This window comes from Oncorhynchus kisutch, linkage group LG5 (assembly GCF_002021735.2).
Source record: "Oncorhynchus kisutch isolate 150728-3 linkage group LG5, Okis_V2, whole genome shotgun sequence".
NCBI lineage: Eukaryota > Metazoa > Chordata > Actinopteri > Salmoniformes > Salmonidae > Oncorhynchus > Oncorhynchus kisutch.
This window is the reverse complement of record NC_034178.2, coordinates 12,861,124-12,882,916: the sequence shown is the minus strand read 5'-3', so window position 1 is coordinate 12,882,916 and position 21,793 is coordinate 12,861,124. Positions and strand designations below refer to the sequence as shown.

General features: G+C 43.7%; 1 protein-coding gene across 1 annotated transcript in view; it reads left to right on the top strand.

Moving 5' to 3' along the window:
* Nucleotides 1–17,071, top strand: part of LOC109890436 (low-density lipoprotein receptor-related protein 1B) — a 179,818-nt gene extending 162,747 nt beyond the window's left edge. The window contains exons 79-89 of the mRNA XM_031823860.1: nt 405–578; nt 1,349–1,474; nt 2,602–2,766; nt 4,511–4,672; nt 5,019–5,193; nt 5,669–5,773; nt 9,773–9,849; nt 10,555–10,645; nt 14,097–14,247; nt 14,475–14,567; nt 16,841–17,071. Coding sequence (XP_031679720.1) covers nt 405–578; nt 1,349–1,474; nt 2,602–2,766; nt 4,511–4,672; nt 5,019–5,193; nt 5,669–5,773; nt 9,773–9,849; nt 10,555–10,645; nt 14,097–14,247; nt 14,475–14,567; nt 16,841–16,981 — 1,460 coding nt within the window. The 3' untranslated portion in view covers nt 16,982–17,071. The remainder of the gene's footprint in view (nt 1–404; nt 579–1,348; nt 1,475–2,601; nt 2,767–4,510; nt 4,673–5,018; nt 5,194–5,668; nt 5,774–9,772; nt 9,850–10,554; nt 10,646–14,096; nt 14,248–14,474; nt 14,568–16,840) is intronic.
* The last annotated feature ends 4,722 nt before the right edge of the window (nt 17,072–21,793 follow it).

Genomic DNA, 21,793 nt, shown 5'->3' with positions numbered 1-21,793 from the left:
AAAGAGCTCTGACGTCATGTACTGTATAGCATGTTTACTGTACAGCCTGTATAGCATGTTAATGTTACTGTACAGCCTGTATAGCATGTTAATGTTAGTGTACAGCCACTTCTTTCCAATGTAGACGCTTATCAGTATCCAAATCTGCCATTTACAACTCATATACAGGTACGAGTGTAAAGGGCTCCTCTGCAGGCTGCATCTTCTTTAATTGTCCACTCCCTCAAGTTGTTGTCATTCTTATCAAATGCGCTCGGCGCGTCCCTTCAAGGGTGGAGGGTAGAGCAATAGAACATTTTGCTGAATATAATTTTATATTATTTGGAATTCAGATGAATTATTGAGGGTCCCATTTTCTCCCTTACTCGTCGTGTTACGGTTGTTTGCAATTGCTCTGTCCCAAGGTCTTTCCCAGCCTGTAAGGATTGATATCTTTGAGGACTATATCTATGGGATCGGGATGAGGAATGATGTCTTCCGGGTCCATAAGTATGGAAAACAACCAATGGAACGGCTCCATCTGGGAGTAGACAGACCCTCCATTATCTTGGTCCTCCACCGATTCAAACAGCAAGACGGTAGGCTAACAATCACCTTAACAATCGCTTTCGCATTCCCCATTCTCTCTCTCTCTCTCTCTGTCTCGCTCACTCTGTCTGTCTGTGTTTGTCTCTCTTTCTCTCCCCTGTCTCTCTCTCTCTGTCTCACTCACTCTGTCTGTCTGTGTTTGTCTCTTTCTCTCCCCTCTCTCTCTCTCTCTCTCCCCTCTCTCTGTCTCGCTCACTCTGTCTGTTTGTGTTTGTCTCTCTTTCTCTCCCCTGTCTCTCTCTCTCTCTCTGGCTCCCTTTCCTCTCCTATTCCCTCTCGCCAATGACTACTGGCAGTTGTTTGTTTACTGTCGTCTGGTTCTGTGGATGTTCTGTGAGAGTTGAATGGCAATGTGGTCATCTGTTTGGTGGGAACCGTACTGCATGCCTGTGTATGCTACTCCTGAGGGCCAGTTGAGGCCCTTCCTGATGCATCATTAGCCCTGGCTTCGGCCCAGAGGATCACACTGTTATTCCCTTTCAGTTTAACACAATCAAAAGGATCTCATGTTTGACTTTGAAAAGTTTGAGCCTTTCGTTATGACAGAACGGGATTTTCTCTTAGTGTGTTTCGTCTTGATATTCATTATTTTGTCCGCGTTACATAGTGTCAAATGAAAAGACAAGCACAGAATACGCTCACTGCAACCAGCCGGGTCCACTCAAACAACACAGTGGTAACAGTACACGGTCGTTTACGTACTGCACTCCACAAACTCACAGACCCTGCTTTCTAACCTTTGTCCCATTGGCCGTGTCAGTGTCCAATCCGTGCCTAAGGATGGGCTGTGATTTCCTGTGTCTGCTCAACCCTGCCGGAGCCAGCTGTTTCTGTCCTGAGGGGACCACGCTAATAAACAGGACCTGTAGGGACACCAACACATCAGGTACAGTAGGACATCAATGTGTTGGGTGCAGTACGCCTACCTGTCAACCAGCTAGCTATTCAATGAGCAGGGACACTCAGTACAGTAGGCTGCAGGGACACTAGCATCCCAGGACAGTAGGCTATAGGAACACTAACCTCTCAGTACAGTAGGCTGCAGGGATACTAACATCTCAATAGAGTAGGCTGCAGGGACACTAGCATCCCAGGACAGTAGGCTGCAGGAACACTAACCTCTCAGTACAGTAGGCCACAGGGACACTAACCTCTCAGTACAGTAGGCTGCAGGGATACTAACATCTCAGTACAGTAGGCTGCAGGGACACTAGCATCCCAGGACAGTAGGCTGCAGGAACACTAACCTCTCAGTACAGTAGGCTGCAGGGATACTAACATCTCAATAGAGTAGGCTGCAGGGACACTAGCATCCCAGGACAGTAGGCTGCAGGAACACTAACCTCTCAGTACAGTAGGCTGCAGGGATACTAACATCTCAATAGAGTAGGCTGCAGGGACACTAGCATCCCAGGACAGTAGGCTGCAGGAACACTAACCTCTCAGTACAGTAGGCTGCAGGGACACTAGCATCCCAGGACAGTAGGCTGCAGGAACACTAACCTCTCAGTACAGTAGGCTGCAGGGATACTAACATCTCAATAGAGTAGGTTGCAGGGACACTAAACCTCTCAGTACAGTAGGCCACAGGGACACTAACATCCCAGGACAGTAGGCTGCAGGGATACTAACATCTCAGTACAGTAGGCTACAGGGACACTAACAACTCAGTGCAGTAGGCTACAGGGATACTAACATCTCAGTGCAGTAGGCTGCAGGGATACTAACATCTCAATAGAGTAGGTTGCAGGGACACTAACATCTCAGTGCAATAGGCCTGGTCAACCTGCAATACTTTCATTTGATCCAACTGAGGCTGGATCTTTCAGATGCTGAGTAAATTGGAGTGAAAAGTGAAGGTACCATGCAAGCAGTCGTGCATAGAATAGTCAGTGAAGCCCATGTGAGTTCCAGCCTTTTACAAAGTTGAGTTAATCCACTCATTAGATATTAATGGGAGCAGGTCAAGGTTGCCATGGTTTCAATCTTAACACGTACATCATTTGCTTTCAGGAGAGCTGTGTCGCCCCGCCTGCGAGAACGGAGGACGATGCATCACCAACGAGAAGGGGGAGCTGCGGTGCTACTGCTGGCCAAATTTCTCCGGGGAGCGCTGTGAAGTGAACCACTGTAAAAACTACTGTCAGAATGGGGGCACATGCTCTGGCTCTTCCATAGGTAAGCCCCTTCTGCTACGTGTGTGTGTGTGTGTGTGTGTGTGTGTGTGTGTGTGTGTGTGTATATGTGGCCATGCTCCCTGCTCTTCCACTGGGACCTCCAGGACAGGAGAGGGCGCTCATCCATCCGTGACTGTGGGAAATGAGAGTTGGGACCTGGTTGGGACAAAGGCCCCTGTCCTGACAGCCAATGAGATCCTGCCCACAGATGCCAGTTCTGCTGCATGATTGATCATCTGCTTCTAAATAACCATCGCTCTACGTCACGTGTCAAACTTATTCCACGGAGGGCTGTGTCCCTGCAGGTTTTCATTCCCCCCCTGTACTAGGTGGATCAATTAAGGTCACTGATTAGCTAGGAACTCCCCCACACCTGGTTGTCTAGATCTTAATTGGACACCAATGTAATGGAAATAACTCAAATCAGCAGACACTCCATGGAATGAGTTTGAATCCCCTGCTTTATGTAGTTATTGATTGGACATTAGTGCATTTTTGTTTGTTTGTTGCCAGTGCCTCCTGTGTCAGGAAGCCATAGGAAAGTGCAGTGAAAATCTCTTAGTTTGACGACCCCTGAGAGATGTGAGCTGTAGATGTATCTGAAAACACAAGTATGTACGGCCCCCACTTTGGCATTGCATTAGCGGGGACGTCGACGGTAGCACCATGAATATGCAAGACACGCTTAATGCTGTGGCATTGCTATCCATTTTTGATCAGTTGTTAAAGCATATTAATGTCCCCAAAGTCCAGGTCCCCTGTTCCGTTACAGTCAATGCATAGCGAGGTTGTTTCTCTCTCTCTCTCTCTCTCTCTTCAGAATAAACAATTGAGTGGAGATATAAATAAATGGCACGGGTCAAGCTCCTCTCTTTTCTTTCTCCTCTAAGGACAAATGGCACGGGTCAAGCTCCTCTCTTTTCTTTCTCCTCTAAGGACATTTTTGGGAGGAGTTTGAAGCGAAGAAATGAGGTGGTCAAATATTCATGTGTGAAATAACAGTTAAATGTTAGTGTTGGCATGGCGATATCAATAACAACTTGCCTCTTAGCTGACAGATGGAACAGCGGGAGAAAGAACATCAGACACACACACACACGCACGCGAACACACACACACACACAGTAAGTTTCTATTCATCCCAGTCAGGAGCGGGCAGCAGATGTTGTATTTCAGATGTAAGCTCTCCAAGTGGTCATAGGACCAGTGTGAAACTAGTTGAAATCCTTCCAGTGCAAATAGACATGGCTGTTTAGAAAACATTGGACCTTGGGACTCTCTTTGTGGGCATCACCTTTGTGTGTAATGTGAGAGATATCACATCTGCCTTGTATTTGCTTGCTTCTCCATTATGACGTTAGACAGTGGACATGCTTGTGATTATTGTTATCAGCAACACCATTTTTTGCCAATTTCTCTCCATGTTTTCTCTCTCTCTCTCTCTCTCTCTCTCTCTCTCTCTCTCTCTCTCTCTCTCTCTCTCTCTCTCTCTCTCTCTCTCTCTCTCTCTCTCTCTCTCTCTCTCTCTCTCTCTCTCCTTCTCTCTCTCTCTCTCTCCTTCTCTCTCTCTCTCTCTCCTTCTCTCTCTCTCTCTCTCTCTCCTTCTCTCTCTCTCTCTCTCCTTCTCTCTCTCTCTCTCTCCTTCTCTCTCTCTCTCTCTCTCTCTCCTTCTCTCTCTCTCTCCTTCTCTCTCTCTCTCCTTCTCTCTCTCTCTCTCTTTCTCTTTCTCTTTCTTTCTCTCTCAGGGAGGCCTACATGTCGTTGTACTGTGGGGTTCACAGGACCGGTCTGTGAGAGGAAGGTGTGTGATAACTACTGTCTGAATGGCGGCACCTGTGACGTCAGCAAGGGGAACCAGCCAGTGTGTCGCTGTATGGCCGAGTACACTGGGGAGCGTTGTCTCTACCGTGAGTCAGACACACACCAACACACAAAGATTTAACCTGTTTTATGACCAGCAATCAATCAATACTTCATGTTGCGTTCAGTCCCCGCAATGAGAAGAGAGGGGTTTGTGGTTTCCACCATTACCACAACACTAAAGATGAGTTGGGATATTTTGTTGGTCTCCTCCACCCTCTCCGTGGTGGTTTAAAATCAGTTTGATAGGAAAGTCACTCCAAAAGATACTTTCTTGCAACAGCTCAGTTTCAAGGGCTGAACAAATGGATGTTACGCCGATTGATACAGTGGAAGACCAGGAATGTAAACAGATGAAATAAATAAGCTTGTTTTTCTCCACCTTGGTTCCAGATATCTGCCATCACTTCTGTACCAATTCGAAGGCTTGTACTCTGTCGAGCAAGAGCCACGTGGAGTGTGTGTGCTCAACCAGATATGAGGGAGTGAAATGTGAAGTGGACAGATGCCTCCGGTGTCGAGGGGCACCGTGCATTGTCAACCCGGAGACAGACAACGTGTCCTGCAAGTAAGCGTCATCTGAGTAGATAGTCCAGATAGTATGACCATCTGTAAAGATGGACTATCAGCAAACGATCTGTTGATGAGCAACTGCTTGCCAAGGTTAAGGTAAGAACAGGGATTAGGGTTAGGATTAGTTTAGGGTTAGGATTAGGGTTTGATAGTTAGTTGAAATGTTACTGATAGTCTGTGGATATCCAAACAATGTTACCGACTAGAATTACTAGAATGGAAATTTTGACTGATACTACTTATTGGTACACTCAATAAGGCCGGTCCACCCATCACAGAACATTGACTTGAAAGGAATATCCGTTCTAGTAATTATATTTCTGTGGATGCTACCACATGTCAGCATTCTCCTGTCTCCATGGTTCAGGGCTTGCGTCACAGAATAAGGCATAAGGCGTTATAAATGCATTAGACATATGCTTGTAATGCTTTATGAAGTCATCGCTATATTCCCCTTCCTTTCCTTACAGCTGCAGTAACGGTAGAGTGGCAGCCACCTGTCAGCTGTGTGATGGATACTGCTACAACGGAGGAACCTGTCGCCAGGACCCCGAGACCAGTCTGCCGTTCTGCCAGTAAGTCAGCTCAATTTTCTTTTCTTTTTTTTTCTATCGATTCTATGGCTTTCAATTGAGCAGGTTGTCGTCATCAGATTTCTCAAGAACGTACTGTTCATCTCTTTGGCTGTTAATTACACTGGCAGCCCAATTCTGCTATTTTGGAAATAGATCTGATCTGATTGGTCAAAAGACCAATTAGTGGCAACAGATCAGAATTGGGCTGCCTGTGTAAACGCAGCCATTGTGTTTGTCTTCGTTCTGCTTTCAGTTGTATCACACACGCACACATCACTGATACAATTAGTGGTATTGGAAGTGGTTGTGTGGTTTTGCTGTGAGAGACAGAGCAGAAAATGTAGCAGAGACTGGATTAGACCCAGGCTACTAAAATGGGAACAATAGTAGAAAACAAAGAGGTCTCACAATGAGGTGGCATATTTCCACGTTTTTCCAAGATAAAAGGGTTTGTTTTCCTTTTTCTCTTGCAAACGATAGGATCTCCTGCATTAAAGTATACAGAGGCGTTTTGGTTGTGTTTGTTTCTGGGGCTTGCATCACTCTCAAGACGCTTTTCAAAGTTTATCAATCCTTAGTTGCATCATCCATTTTTGGACTTTTGGAATGAATCATGTTCAGTATTATACATGTGTTGTCTGCATAGCCAAATTAATAATATATACCCATTGATTTTTGAATAATATAACTTATAAATGCCTCATGAGCTTAGTTTAACTGTCGTACCCCATCAGAACCTAAACTATAATCTTATTTTACTCCAATGTTTGTAAACAATGTAAATGTAAACAAACTGTATGTCCTTAAAACATTGTTCGACTATAATTGTGGTCTCATGGACGGTCAGCCCTTGCGTCCGTAGTTCTGTCTATGAATTTGAGAGTGGTTACATTTCTCCAGGCCCATCCCTCAGCCTATTGCCAAAACAGAGGTGGGGTGAGGGCTTTGTTATTGTTTCAATGAAGGACTCTATCTTTAAACAGTATGCCTCGATACTGTACATACCACCGTCTCCTATACTACAGCTTTGAATCAGCGCTTTCCCGCTCGTTGTTTTTGTTCGTTTTTTTCTTCTTCTCTTTTATCTTTACGTCATCCAATTGCTTGTTTCATTGGGTCGGTGGTGGACAAAGACCACACGTACCTAGAAGGCTATATGTGTCATGCTATAGATCTCAAACGACAATCTGTAGGCTATTCCTATGGTTTCACTTTTTTTTAGCTCCCACTTGGCGTGACATTGGATGGATTTGCTTGCCATGACGCTTTGCTTTCTCACCTGAACACACACACACACACACATCCTATGTAAACACTAGGATGGAATAGGGCCTAGCTCCATCTGTTCGATTTCATACTCTGTATCCTCCAATAGCCCGAGCTGGTGGACTGTGAGAATGTATTGTGCTCTTATCTTCTTTTATCAGTGTGTCCAAAATGCCACTCTATTCCATATGTGGGCCCCCTGGTCAAAAGGAGTGCACCATGTAGGGAATAGGGTGCCATTTCAGACCCAGACTTTGTCTCTGTGTCCCTCAATATATGATTTGTTCATGTGGCGATCATTTCTCTGTGCTGCAGCTGCACGCCTGGGTTCTTGAACCAGCGCTGTGACCAGCGGGCCAATCCGTGTGATAACTACTGTCAGAATAAAGGGATTTGCACGTTAACTGCCTTAAACAAACCCCAGTGCAAGTAGGTCTGACTTTTACCCCTCCTCTCTTCCCTGACTCCCTTTCCCCTCCTCCCTCCCTCCTCTCTTCCTCATCTCCTTCCCTCCTCCTCTCCCGCCATTTCCGAGACCAGCCCTCACTGTCTCACTTTCCAGCAGCGTCCACTCTCCACATCACTCCCTGACTCAGACTCTCACCAGTACGTCTGTCTGTTGTCCAACATGCTGTGCGATATAACTCCTTACCACACATGTTCCTCGTCCCCGTCACTCACAGCACAAACGCACCCGACGTTTCTCTCTTTGCACTGGCCTCTCAATACATGTGGTGAAAACAGGATAATAACCCGGTCTTTCTGCAGCTGAACATACTCCCAAGCAACCAACGGTGTGATTATATAGGTCAGCTACAAGCTGTCATTCCCTTCAGGACTATGATTCATGTGGTACCTGCAGCGAGCCACGGTCCCTCTAATGAAAGTTTGATTAAATACTGCTTACAGTCCATTTAATATTAGCTAATGTCATTTCATCATCATGCGATCACCCTTGTCAGATTCCCCATATAGTGTAATTGCATGTCTTCCTATCCTCTGGGCAAGGGAGGGGAAAGAGGTAAACTACTAATGGATCACTGTCTCTGGATTACATCCTAAACCGTTCTGCGTCCCATATAGCACCCTATTCCCTACATAGTGCGCCACTTTTGACCAGATTCCTATGGGCCGCTATGGGCTCGAGTCAAAGGTAGTGCAACATACAGGAAATAGGGTGCCATTTGGGTTGCACACTTCGTGTGAGATTATGCTTATTTTCTTTAACTCGATGCGGGAATGAATTATGCATGGATGTTCCCTGAGACTTTAACAAATGAGGAGATGAGATGAAGAGATGTGTGCGTGTCACAGGAGGCTGCTGAGGGGAGGATGGCTCATAATAATGGCTAGAACTGCGCAAATGGAATGGCAGGTAGCCTCGCGTTGGGCCAGTAACCGAAAGGTTGCTGGATCAAATCCCCGAGCTGACAAGGTAAAAATCTGCCGTTCTGCCCCTGAGCAAGGCAGTTAACCCACTGTTCCCCGGGCGCGGAAAACGTGGATGTCAATTTAAGGCAGCCCCCCGCACCTCTGATTCAGAGGGGTTGGGTTAAATGCAAAGGACACTTTTCAGTTCAATGCATTCAGTTGTACAACTGACTAGATATCCCCCTTAGAGGTCGACCGATTATGATTTTGCATCGCCGATACCGTTTTTTGGTGGACCAAAAAAGACGCTACTGATTAATCTGCCGATATTTATATATACAGTGAGGCAAAAAAGTATTTAGTAAGCCACCAATTGTGCAAGTTCTCCCACTTAAAAAGATGAGGCCTGTAATTTTCATCATAGGTACATTTCAACTATGACAGACAAAATGAGAAAAAAAATCCAGAAAATCACATTGCAGGATTTTTAATGAATTTATTTGCAAATTATGGTGGAAAATAAGTATTTGACCAAATACTTATTTTTCCCTCATTTTGTCTGTCATAGTTGAAGTGTACCTATGATGAACATTACAGGCCTCTCTCATCTTTTTAAGTGGGAGAACTTGCACAATTGGTGGCTGACTAAATACGTTTTTTATATATATTTGTATATATTTGTAATAATGACAATTACAACAATACTGAATGAACAATGAACACTTATTTTAACTTAATATAATACATAAATTAAATCAATTTAGTCTCAAATAAATAATGAAACATGTTCAATTTGGTTTAAATAATGCAAAAACACAGTGTTGGAGAAGAAAGTAAAAGTGCAATATGTGCCATGTAAAAAAGCTAACGTTTTTAAGTTCCTTGCTCAGAACATGAGAACATATGAAAGATGGTGGTTCCTTTTAACATGAGTCTTCAATATTTCCAGTTAAGAAGTTTTAGGTTGTAGTTATAGGAATTATGATGCGTCGACTATTTCTCTCTATACCATTTGTATTTCATATACCTTTGACTATTGGATGTTCTTATAGGCACTTTAGTATTGCCAGCCTAATCTCGGGAGTTGATAGGCTTGAATATAATCGGCATCCAAAAAGGCACATTACCGATTTGTTATGAAAACTTGAAATCGGTCAACCTCTAATCCCCCTTTCCCCAAACATCTGGAAACCATGTGTTTGGTGTATTTGATAGCATTCCACCGATTCTGCTCCAGTCATTACCAGGAGCACGTCCTCCATAATTGATAAGGCTATAGTGTGTGTGTACACTATAGCCTTCTTTTAAAGCTACTTGGTTTGACCAACAGACAGCTATTCATACTCATTGTGACTTTTCTAGGTGTCCAGCTGACTGGTCAGGTACACAGTGTGAGAGACCTGCCCCAAAGAACAGTCTGTCTGGCACCATCAGCGGGGGTGAGTAGTTATTAGAAAGAGTGGTAAAGGGACTCTCTCTCTTGCTTGCTTGCTCGCTCTCTCTCAAACACACAGAAACATACAGATTGATTTAAAATCTTAATTTGATCACTATTTTGTTGCCTAGAATTTGCAAACTTGTGGTGTATTTGAGTTTCAAAAAGCTTTTGATTTGCCGTTACGGAAAATGTATCAGCCCCTACAAAAATGTCCATTTAATTATAATCCAGATAATAATTCACATTTCCTGTTGCTGCAGGTTTATTTTCCTGCTGTAGCAAACTGGCTCAAATTAAGATCCTACATCTGTATTCACACACACATTCACACACACAAACATAGACACAAAATCCTACAAGAAAAAACAGTATATTTTCAGTTCTTAAAGTGCTGTTGTCTGGATTTGGAGACCTTTTTCAGTCTCTTTGAACCGCCCTACCCTCCCAGAGATTGGTATTTGATCTTGGTCTACAGTCTGACATTTCGCTGTCGACTTGCTCTCAAGGCTTAACTGCGCAGACCTCATAGATTGACTTTAACATAGAAATGCAGTCCCCATATGAAGAACCTTGTTGGAACTTTGAAGAAAGTAATTTTTCCACCCCCTGAAGCTTTTTTGAATTTTATTGTTTCACTACAGAGAGGAGGGAAGTATGTTACGTATCGAACATGTTTAACTCTAATAGTTTGTTCTGTGTGTTACAGGAAGCATGGCCATCGTTGTCCCGCTGGTTCTGCTGGTGATTCTCGTCACTACCATGGCCTTGGGGGTTTTCGTATGCAAGAGGAAGCAAAGGTATGTCTTTACTTCTAAGCAGACAGATTACAAAAGATAACCAGTCACTTCATACTACATACAGGGCCTTCGGAAAGTATTCAGGCCTCTTGACTTTTTCCACATTTTGCTAGGTTACAGCCTTAAATTGATTAAATCGGGGGAGGGGGGGGGGGGTTCAATCTACACACAATACCCCATAATGATGATGTAAAAAAAGGTTTTTAGGAATGTTTCCTAATTCATAAAAAAATGTAAAACTGAAATATCACAGTTACTTAAGTATTCAGACCCTTTACTCAGTACTTTGTTGGAGCACCTTTGGCAGCGATTACAGCCTTGAGTCTTCTTGAGTATGACGCTACAAGCTTGGAACACTTGTATTTTGGGAGTTTCTCCCATTCTTCTCTGCAGATCCTCTCAAACTCTGTCAGGTTGGAGGGGGAGTGTTACTGCACAGCTATTTTCAGGTCTCTCAAGAGTTGTTCGATCAGGTTCAAGTCCGGGCTGTGGCTGGGCTACTCAAGGATGTTCAGAGACTTGTTCCGAAGTCTCTCCTGTGTTGTTTTGGCTGTGTGCTTAAGGTCGTTGTCCTGTTGGAAGGGGAACCTTCACCCCAGTCTGAGGTCCTGAGCGTTCTGGAGCAGGTTTTCATCAAGGATATCTCTGTACTTTGCTCTGTTCATCTTTCCCTTGATCCTGACTAGTCTCTCAGTTCCTGCCGCTAAAAAACATCCCCACAGCATGATGCTGCCACCACCATGCTTCAACGTAGGGATGGTGCCAGGTTTCCTCCAGGCATGAGACTTGGCATTCAGGCCAAAGAGTTCAATCTTGGTTTCATCAGACCAGAGAATCTTGTTTCTTGTGGTCTGAGAGGCTTTAGGTGCCTTTTTGCAAACTCCAAGCTGCCTGTCATGTTCCTTTTACTGAGGATTGGCCACTTTACTGAGGATTGGCCACTTCCGTCTGGCCACTCTACCCTAAAGGCCTGATTGGTGGAGTGCTGCAGAGATGGTTGTCCTTCTAGAAGGTTCTCCCATCTCCACAGATGAACCCCAGAGCTCTGTCAGAGTGACCATCGGGTTCTTGTTCACCTCCCTGACCAAGGTCCTTCTCCCCCGATTGCTCAGTTTGGTTGGGCGGCCAGCTCTAGGAAGAGTCTTGGTGGTTCCAAACTTCTTCCATTTAAGAATGATGGAGGCCACTGTGTTCTTGGAGACCTTCAATGCTGCAAAAAAGAATTGGTACCCTCTACGGACAATTCGTTCAACCTCGTGGCTTGGTTTTTGCTCTGACATGCATCGTCAACTGTGGGACCTTATAAAGATGGGTGTGCGCCTTCCCAAATCATGTCCAATCAATTGAATGTACAACAGGTGTACTCCACTCAAGTTGTAGAAACATCTCAAGAATGATTAATGGAAATCAAATCAAATAAAAGTTTATTTGTCACGTGCGCCGAATACGGGCGTGAGTGCTACGGGCCTATAGTCATTTAGGCATGTTGCATTTGTGTTCTTGGGACTATGGTCATAGGGACTATGGTGGTCTGCTTGAAGCATGTTGGTATGACAGACTCAATCAGGGAAATGTTGAAAATGTCAATGGAGACACCTGCCAGTTGGTCAGTTCATACCCGGAGCACACATCCTGGTAATCCGTCTGGCCCCGCAGCCTTGTGTATGTTGACCTGTTTAAAGGTCTTACTCACGTTGGCTACGGAGAGCGTGATCACACAGTCGTCTGGAACAGCTGATGCTCTCATGCATGCCTCAGTGTTGCTTGCCTCGAAACGAGCATATACGTGATTTAGCTCATCTGGTAGGCTTGTGTCACTGGACAGCTCTCAGATGTGCTTCCCTTTGTAGTCTGTAATAGTTTTCAAGCCCTGCCACATCCGACGAGAGTCGGAGCTGGTGTAGTGTGATTCAATCTTAGTCCTGTATTGATGCTTTGCCTGTTTGATGGTTCGTTGCAGGGCATAGCGGGATTTCTTGTAAGCTTCCGGGTTAGAGTCCCGCACCTTGAAAGCGGCAGCTCTACCCTTTAGCTCAGTGCGAATGTTGCCTGTAATCCATGGCTTCTGGTTGGGGTATGTACGTACAGTCACTGTGGGGATGACGTCCTCAAAGCACTTATTGATAAAGCCAGTGACTGTTGTGGTGTATTCCTCAATGTCATCGGAAGAATCCCGGAACATGTTCCAGTCTGTGATAGCAAAGCAGTCTTGTAGTTTAACATCTGCTTCATCTGATAATTTTTTAATAGACTGAGTCACTGGTGCTTCCCGCGTTAATTTGTGCTTGTAAGCAGGAATCAGGAGGATGGAGTTGTGGTCGGATTTACCAAAAGGAGGGCGAGCTTTGTATGCGTCTCTGTGTGTGGAGTACAGGTGATCTAGAATTGTTTTACTCTGATTGCACATTTAACACGTTGATGGGGATTTGGTAGAACTGATTTAAGTTTCCCTGCATTAAAGTCTCCGGCCACTAGGAGCGCCGCCTCTGGGTGAGTGGTTTCCTGTTTGCTTATTTCCTTATACAGCTGACTGAGTGCGGTCTTACTGCCGGCATCTGTCTGTGGTGGTAAATAAACAGCCACGAAAAGTATAGCTGAGAACTCTCTAGACAAGTAGTGTGGCCTGCAATTTATCACAATATAATCTACTTCAGGTGAGCCAAATCTAGACACTTCCTTAGAATTCGTGCACCAGCTGTTGATTACAAATATGCACAGACCGCCCCCCCCTCGTCTTACCGGATTGTGCTGTTCTATCCTGCCGGTGCAGCGTGTATCCCGCTAGCTGAATATCCATGTCGTCATTCAGCCATGGACCAGCCATGATTCTGTGAAACATAGGATATTACAGTTTTTGATGCCCTGTTGGTAGGATATTCGTGATCGTACCTCATCTAGTTTATTGTCCAATGACTGCACGTTGGCGAGTAATATTGACGGTAACGGCAGCTTTCCTACTCGCCTTCTTCTGGTCCGGACGAGGCATCCGGCTCTTCATTCTCTGCGTCTCTTCCTTTTGTGAATAATTGGGATATATGCCCTGTGGGGTGTTTGGAGAATATCGTGTGAGTCCTGCTTGTTGTTGTTGAAGAAATCTTCGTCAGCATGCAGCATGCACCTGTGTTCAATTTTGTGTCTCATAGCAAAGTGTCAGTATTCTTATGTAAATAATGTATGTAATGTATGTAATGTAAATTCTGTTTTTCACCAACCTGTTTTGGCTTTGTCATTATGGAGTGTAGATTTATTATATTAGTATTTCTTTATTTTTTTATTCCATTTTAGAATGAGGCTGTAACGTAACAAAATGTTGAAAAAGTCAAGGGGTATGAATACTTTCCGAAGGCACTGTACATGTTCTGTTGTGTGATTAATGGTCATGCGCATCGTAGTAAGCAGTCATGAAGGTTTAAAATGCTCTTCTAACCTCAATCAATGTTATGATTTACAGGGGGAAAATAGTCCAGCGGCAGCCCATGGTGAATGGTGGGCTAAACGTAGAGATCGGTAACCCCTCATACAACATGTATGAGGTGGACCACGACAATCACTCTGATGCTGGGAATCACCTTCAGCCAAGCTTCACCCTGGACCCACACAAGGTCTGGAAACGCTTACTCCTGTATCCTCCCTTTTCCCTGAGTTTCTAACAAGGGCTACAAAATACCCACACTAGCGTACTACATTGATTCAGTGGTATGCCAGTGTGGATATTGGCGTGTAGCCAATAGACAAAGATTTATTCTATTCTATTTTGGAAGGTTAAACTGTAATGATTATGTGTTGTAAGGTTTATGCGTGATGTTAATGTTGTCGTTGTGTGTTGTAGGGTTGGTGTGTTGGTGTGAGGTCCAGTCACTTGCACACTCTGTTAGTTCACCCTGAAGGAGTTCATCTCCCGAAGGAGATCCTTCCTGGACAGGTAAACTCCCTGTGAACTTCCTGTCCTCTCTGGGACAGATGCTGTATAAAAGCCTACTGTATATTGATACAAAGCCATGGCCATTGGGGTCATAGTGGGGTTTATGAGACAATGCAGGATCTCATGTTGTATTCATGAAAGCCACGGTAAAGGCTTCCTCCGGAATGTGTGTAATATGTGTTTTAATTAAGCAATAAGGCCCAGTGGGCTGTGATACTGTATGTAGACCATATACCACAAACCCCCGCGGTGCCTCGTTGCTATCATAAACTGATTACCAACGTAATTAGAGCAGTACAAATAAATGTTGTGTCATACCCGTGGTATATGGTCTGATACACTGCTGTCAGCCAATCAACATTCAGGGCTCGACCCACCCAGATTATAGTTAAAAGGAACCATCTGCTGGTGTTCCACATGGCTAGAGCTTGTCTACAGTCACCTGGTGGGATGTCGGTGACCGTGTCCTTGTCTTGCTTGTTAAGCAACAATAGGCTCTGGGCGTGCTGCAAAATGCTTTTATCACGTTAACACTGTCAATTGTTGTATACAGTGAGGGGGAAAAGTATTTGATCCCCTGCTGATTTTGTACGTTTGCCCACTGACAAAGAAATGATCTGTCTATCATTTTAATGGTAGGTTTATTTGAGCAGTGGGAGACATAATAACAACAACAAAAAATTCGGAAAAATGCATGTCAAAAATTTTATACATTGATTTACATTTTAATGAGGGAAATAAGTATTTGACCCCTCTGCAAAACATGACTTAGTAATTGGTGGCAAAACCCTTGTTGGCAATCAGAGGTCAGATGTTTCTTGTAGTTGGCCATCAGGTTTGCACACATCTCAGGAGGGATTTTGTCCCACTCCTCTTTGCAGATCTTCTCCAAGTCATTAAGGTTTCGAGGCTGACGTTTGGCAACTCGAACCTTCAGCTCCCTCCACAGATTTTCTATGGGATTAAGGTCTGGAGACTGGCTAGGCCACTCCAGGACCTTAATGTGCTTCTTCTTGAGCCACTCCTTTGTTGCCTTGACCGTGTGTTTTGGGTCATTGTCATGCTGGAATACCCATTCACAATGCCCTGCCTGAGGGAAGGAGGTTCTCACCCAAGATTTGATGGTACATGGCCTCGTCCATCATCCCTTTGATGCTGTGAAGTTGTCCGGTCCCCTTAGCAGAAAAACATCCCCAAAGCATAATGTTTCCACCTCCATGTTTGACGGTGGGGATGGTGTTCTTGGGGTCATAGGCAGCATTCCTCCTCCTCCAAACACGGCGAGTTGAGTTGATACCAAATAGCTCCATTTTGGTCTCATCTGACCACAACACTTTCACCCAGTTGTCCTCTGAATCATTCAGATGTTCATTGGCAAACTTCAGACGGGCATGTATATGTGCTTTCTTGAGCAGGGGGGCCTTGCGGGCACTGCAGGATTTCAGTCCTTCACGGCATAGTGTGTTACCAATTTTATGGTCGCAGCTGCCTTAAGATCATTGACAAGATCCTCCCGTGTAGTTCTGGGCTGATTCCTCACTGTTCTCATGATCCTTGCAACTCCACGAGGTGAGGCTTGCATGGAGCCACAGGCCGAGGGAGTTTGACAGTTATTTTGTGTTTCTTCCATTTGAGAATAATCGTACCAACTGTTTTCACCTTCTCACCAAGCTGCTTGGCGTTGGTCTTGTAGCCCATTCCAGTCTTGTGTAGGTCTACAATCTTGTCCCTGAGATCCTTGGAGAGCTCTTTGGTCTTGGCCATGGTGGAGAGTTTGGAATCTGATTGATTGATTGCTTCTGTGGACAGCTGTCTTTTATACAGGTAACAAACTGAAATTAGGAGCACTCCCTTCAAGAGTGTGCTCCTAATCTCAGCTCGTTTCCTGTATAAAAGACACCTGGGAGCCAAAAATCTTTCCGATTGAGGGGGGGTCAAATACTTATTTCCCTCATTAAAATGCAAATCAATTTGTAACATTTTTGACATGCGTTTTTCTCTCACTTTTCAAATAAACCTACCATTAAAATTATAGACTGATCATTTCTTTGTCAGTGGGCAAACGTACAAAATCAGCAGGGGATCAAATACTTTTTTCCCTCACTGTATATCCAAATAGGCTGGGCATCTGAAAGATACAAAATACTTTAATAACTAATTAATCTACTTAATGTAAATCATGTAGGCCAATGAAATGGTTATTAGCTCCTCCTGACCATGTTTAGTGTAAAAGTAATGCTCTCCTTTGGTTATTGTGTTATTTTTTTCCCCAGGCCATAAACTCCAACCCAGTATATGCTGAGTTATACCTTGATCAGGGACAGAACTGTCGGAAGCCCGTCATCAATATCGAAGCGAGAAGCGAGCTACTCCCAAAGAAACTGGAGGCAACTATACGAGAGACAGTTGCATAGCCTTTTACTGTACGCTATTGGTATAATATTTTATATGAGCTGTATAAATGTACAAAATTAAAAGAAGGATTTTTATATGTCCACACCACACTAGAATGTTCTGTTTTCATGTTATGTCTGAGGCATCATCAGGCAGGCAACACTGCGATGTGTATCTTTTGCATTGCACTGAAAAAGACAGCACCTGAAAATGACCTTCCCTTCAATGCTTTCCTTCAACTGAAGTAGTCCCTGCTATGATGCTTTGAGCTCGCAACTGTTACCAGCTGATCGCTTTAATCAATGTGTTTCAAGGATAGGACAAAAACAAAAAAGTGTACTATGGTTTCACAGCCTACATTCATGTATACAGTATTTACCTTCTCAAATGACGATAAAAAGATGTGACACAGAAGTTTTATAATTTTATATATGATTTATATATGTCCAGTTTGGCTTGTATTTTATGACAAGATATTACGTGTCGTACTTTTATACAAAACTGTACAGTACATCGATATGTAATAAATGGAGGGGGGGGGTTCTTGACCTTTCAAATACACTACTGCTCATATATATCTATATATATATTGTGTTGGTGTTTTTTTATATAAAAATGTATTGTTGTATACCTCTGGTTCCCCAATTTGATTGAAACAGGACCTTTTGCTGAGACTTAAAAACATTGCAACTGAGTGAACATGTCTGGGCCCAGTTTCCCAAAAGCATCTTCAGGCTAAATTCATCGTTAGAATGATAGCATCCGGGCCCAGGACTGTTCCTTTACCTGCTGATTGTCTTTGGGGGTGGTAATTGTTGGGTAAGTTGGGGACACTATGTGTCCCCTAAGTTGTTTTGCATCACTGCGTTCTTGCAAATGTCCAATCTTTCAAAGTTAAACCACAGCACCAAAACCAGGAAACTGTTGTACATTCACATTTTGTTTCCATGACCAGATATTTTCAAAGGCAATGGAGAAAAGTAAATTACTTCAGCAATATGAGCACTCATGAGATTGTGTGGGGCACTACTATATTCAATGTACTGTATCCTTGGCGATCAGAGTGATTTTCTCAGCTCTGCATGCACATTGGTTGGGTTTTCCTTCGGGGAATGAGTCTCACAGCTCCTCTGTATTCTACTAGGCACAGTTTATATTCCACTAGCTGCTCCTTATCTGAAAGCACACCTGCCCGCACACACTGCAGAGGGCTGGTTGTGTTGTCAGCCTCCCTGTGATTTTCCCCACCCTCTCTAACCAAGGGCCATGCAGAGTATCATGATTGTGTCAGAGACACTTTTGAGAATCTGTCAAGGAATTTACAGTTTGAAAAGGTGAGAGAAACTCATGGCTAGCAGACACCTTATTTTATAATGTACATTGAAAGTAGCCTGGGTTGTGATATTTACTTTGTACTTATTTGATGGGAACCCTGTATTACTCTATGGAATGCTACTCTTGAATGCTGTCTTTTCATTGGTTGGCGACTCTCATGGGAGTCAACACTACTTGAAAACTTTAAATCGTAGCTAGATAGGCTCGTCTCTTCCTTTCTAACTAACAAGAAATCCATCAACATGGATTCATCTCTCAATCCACCCATGCCACGTTGTAAATCACTCAAAACAACTACACATGCACAATTGACATCCAATATGTTGCAAAATGCTGTTATTGACATTCCATTCTTCAGTCCCTTGTTTTCTCACAGTAAAAAGCTATGTGACATCTGGTATTGTTCAAGGTCTAACGTTAACCCTGGGAGCTCCTTTGTCGCTCTCAGGGAGCGAGAGGACATCAGTTGGCTTGTAGATCATGCCTTCTCCCCAGTAAAGTTAGCTTTACCTACCATGAGTAGGCTACTATTTTAGGTAGCACAGTCGAGAGGAACAACGTTTTCAAGGCACTGAGGAGAGGGAACTTCAGTATGATCATACAGGACTCATTGACTGGGTCTATCCCCAATTAGAGGTATTGTTAGAAGACAAAATGATTTCCATGATCTAGTAAATTATAGTTCAAGGTTTCTTATAACGTATCTCTTTTTAATGAATAATGCAAAACCTTTACCTACCTACATTTAGTCAGTCTGAAATGAATAAGCCATTATCACAAACATGGACCCAAACGTTTGAATTAAGAGGCTAGAAACACCTGGGTTTTGTCATGGACCCTATATTTAGACGAAAGGCATCTATTTTCTAATAGATTTCCCACAAAATACCTTATAGCCAAGCAGGAAGCCTACAATCACTATTTTACCGTTAAGTAAGAATGTCTCCCCAGTCTACAACCTTAAAAAATACCGAGCCAGAGCCCCCTCTGGAATATATTCTCGGGAATCCAGAACCTGGCCAGCTAAAGTTAAAGTAGCAGTCTTTCAAAGATGATCTGGAATATAACCTTAGGGATACAAGAAACATTTCTCTCCGATATCCGCCTCCGTCGAACTTCCTGTTCACCTCAGATCATATGGGGGTGGCTCTGCTGCTCTGCTTTCCGATCCGGTTTCAAAAGACCGTCTCCAGGATATGTACTCCAGTGTATTATGGAAACATCAGACCGTGCTGTGTTAATTGGCTGCTGGTGTGCAGACTGTAATTTCTTAACCCTGAAGTCAAATCTTGTGTAATTTGGGCAGAATCTGTCCACGGGAGAATATGCAGACGCTGAATAAAATAGTTACAGTACGTCATGTTCTTTGTAACAATGTTTTAGTTCCCGGCTAAAATGTTAACAATTGGAGTGTAAATTGACACGGCTTGTAAATACTGTATAGGTTACAGTTAGTGAAGATACACCATTAGAGAGTGCCAAGTCATAGAAAGCCCAAAAGTGCTACAACTTCCCCAGTCTCCCCTACTTAGGCTATGTAACAGGGAAGGTAACTGTCTAAACAAACCCTCAAGAACAGACCTCACAAGTGAACTAATGAGGACATGTTCATTTCTTTGAACACGGCAGGAGCCAACACTTGGACGTAGAGGAAGTAGGCAAATGGTGGGCACTGAATAAAACCTGTCACAACCTTCTTGTTCGTTTGCTCATTCTAGCGAGAAGTAGCTTTGGCATAAGGTAGGAAGACCCACGCAGTAGACTACGGGAGAAAATCGAACACCTTTGCTATGAACATTTTATGACGTTTCTTCTCATGGAAATCAAAAGCAGTGTCTTCGGCGATGTGTGGATTTCCAGCAGACAAGGGTCTAATTTCACTTTAGCGAGACATCAGTAAAATCAGCCGTTCGTCGTAAGCATTATTAGCGTGATATGATTTCCACATGTTTATTAACGGAAATGCACAAAAACAATAAAGCACGACCGAAACATGAAGACAATGGCGTACTCACAGGCAACTACACATAAACAAGATCCCACAAAACACAGTGGGGAAATGGCTGCCTAAATATGATCCCCAATCAAAGACAACGATAAACATCTGCCTCTGATTGGGAAGCACACCAGGCCAACATAGAAACAAAGAGATTACCCACCCTAGCCACACCACGACCTAACCAAAATAGAGAATAAAAAGGTTCTCTGTGGTCAGGGCGTGACATAGGCGCTATAGCAGGATTCCCCAATAGTAGTGATATTATTTGGCCTCAGAAGTTTTATAAGCAAAATATACAGTGTACATATTAAATTGTTTTAGCAGTGCCCACCTTGTTCCTATATTATTGTTTTTTTTACAGTACCAGTCAGAAGTTTGGACACCTACTCATTCAAGGGTTTTTCATAATTTTGACAATTCTATATGGTGAATAATTGTGAATACATAACTATGAAATAACACATATGGAATCATGTAGTAACCAAAAAAGTGTTAAACAAATCAAAATAGATGTTATATTTAAGATTCTTGTAAGTGGCCACCCATCACCTTGATGACAGCTTTGCACACTCTTGGCATTCTCTCAACCAGCTTCGCCTGAAATGCTTTTCCAACGGTCTTGAAGGAGTTCCCACACTGTCACAGACAGTGTCACCAGCAAAGCACCCCCACACCATCACACCTCCTCCTCCATGCTTCATGGTGGGAGCCACACATACAAAGATATTCCGTTCACCTACTCTGCGTCTCACAAAGACAAGGCAGTTGGAACCAAAAATCTCAAATTTTAACTCATCAGACCAAAGGACAGATTTCCACCGGTCTAATGTCCATTGCTTGTGTTCCTTGCCCCAAGTAAGTCTCTTCTTATTATTGGTGTCCTTTAGTAGTGGTTTCTTTGCAGCAATTCAACCATGAATGCCTGATTCACGCAGTCTCCTCTGAATAGTTGATGTTGAGATGTGTCTGTTACTTGAACTCTGTGAAGCGTTTATTTGGGCTGCAATTTCTGAGGCTGGTAACTCTACTGAGCTTTTCCTCTGCAGCAGGCTGACTCAAGTCCACAACAGCAGCAGTATGTATTGCCAGATTTGCAACGTCCACATACAGGAAAAGCAGTAAAGATTAGCAGCAATCCCAGTAAAACCTGCTCTAGGACAGTAAACTTTCCATTAGGCTTCATCTCGTCTTTGACCCAATGACCTGCTCACATCAACGTCTGACTCAAGGTTTTGTGCCAAACGGCCTCATATTTCCTATATCGTGCACTACGTTTGACCAGAGCCCTATGTACCCTGGTCAAAAGTAGTGCCTATGTAGGGAATAGGGTGCCATTTGGGACAACCCATGGTAGATGGGCTGTTAGGTATTTAGTCTGACTCATGGTAGAGCTGACAGTTCCAGGCCTGGGTGAGGCAGACGGGAGGGTGGCTCCTGGGTCACATTTCTTAACAAACAAACATTTTTCTCCCCAATTTCGTGGTGTCCAATTGGTAGT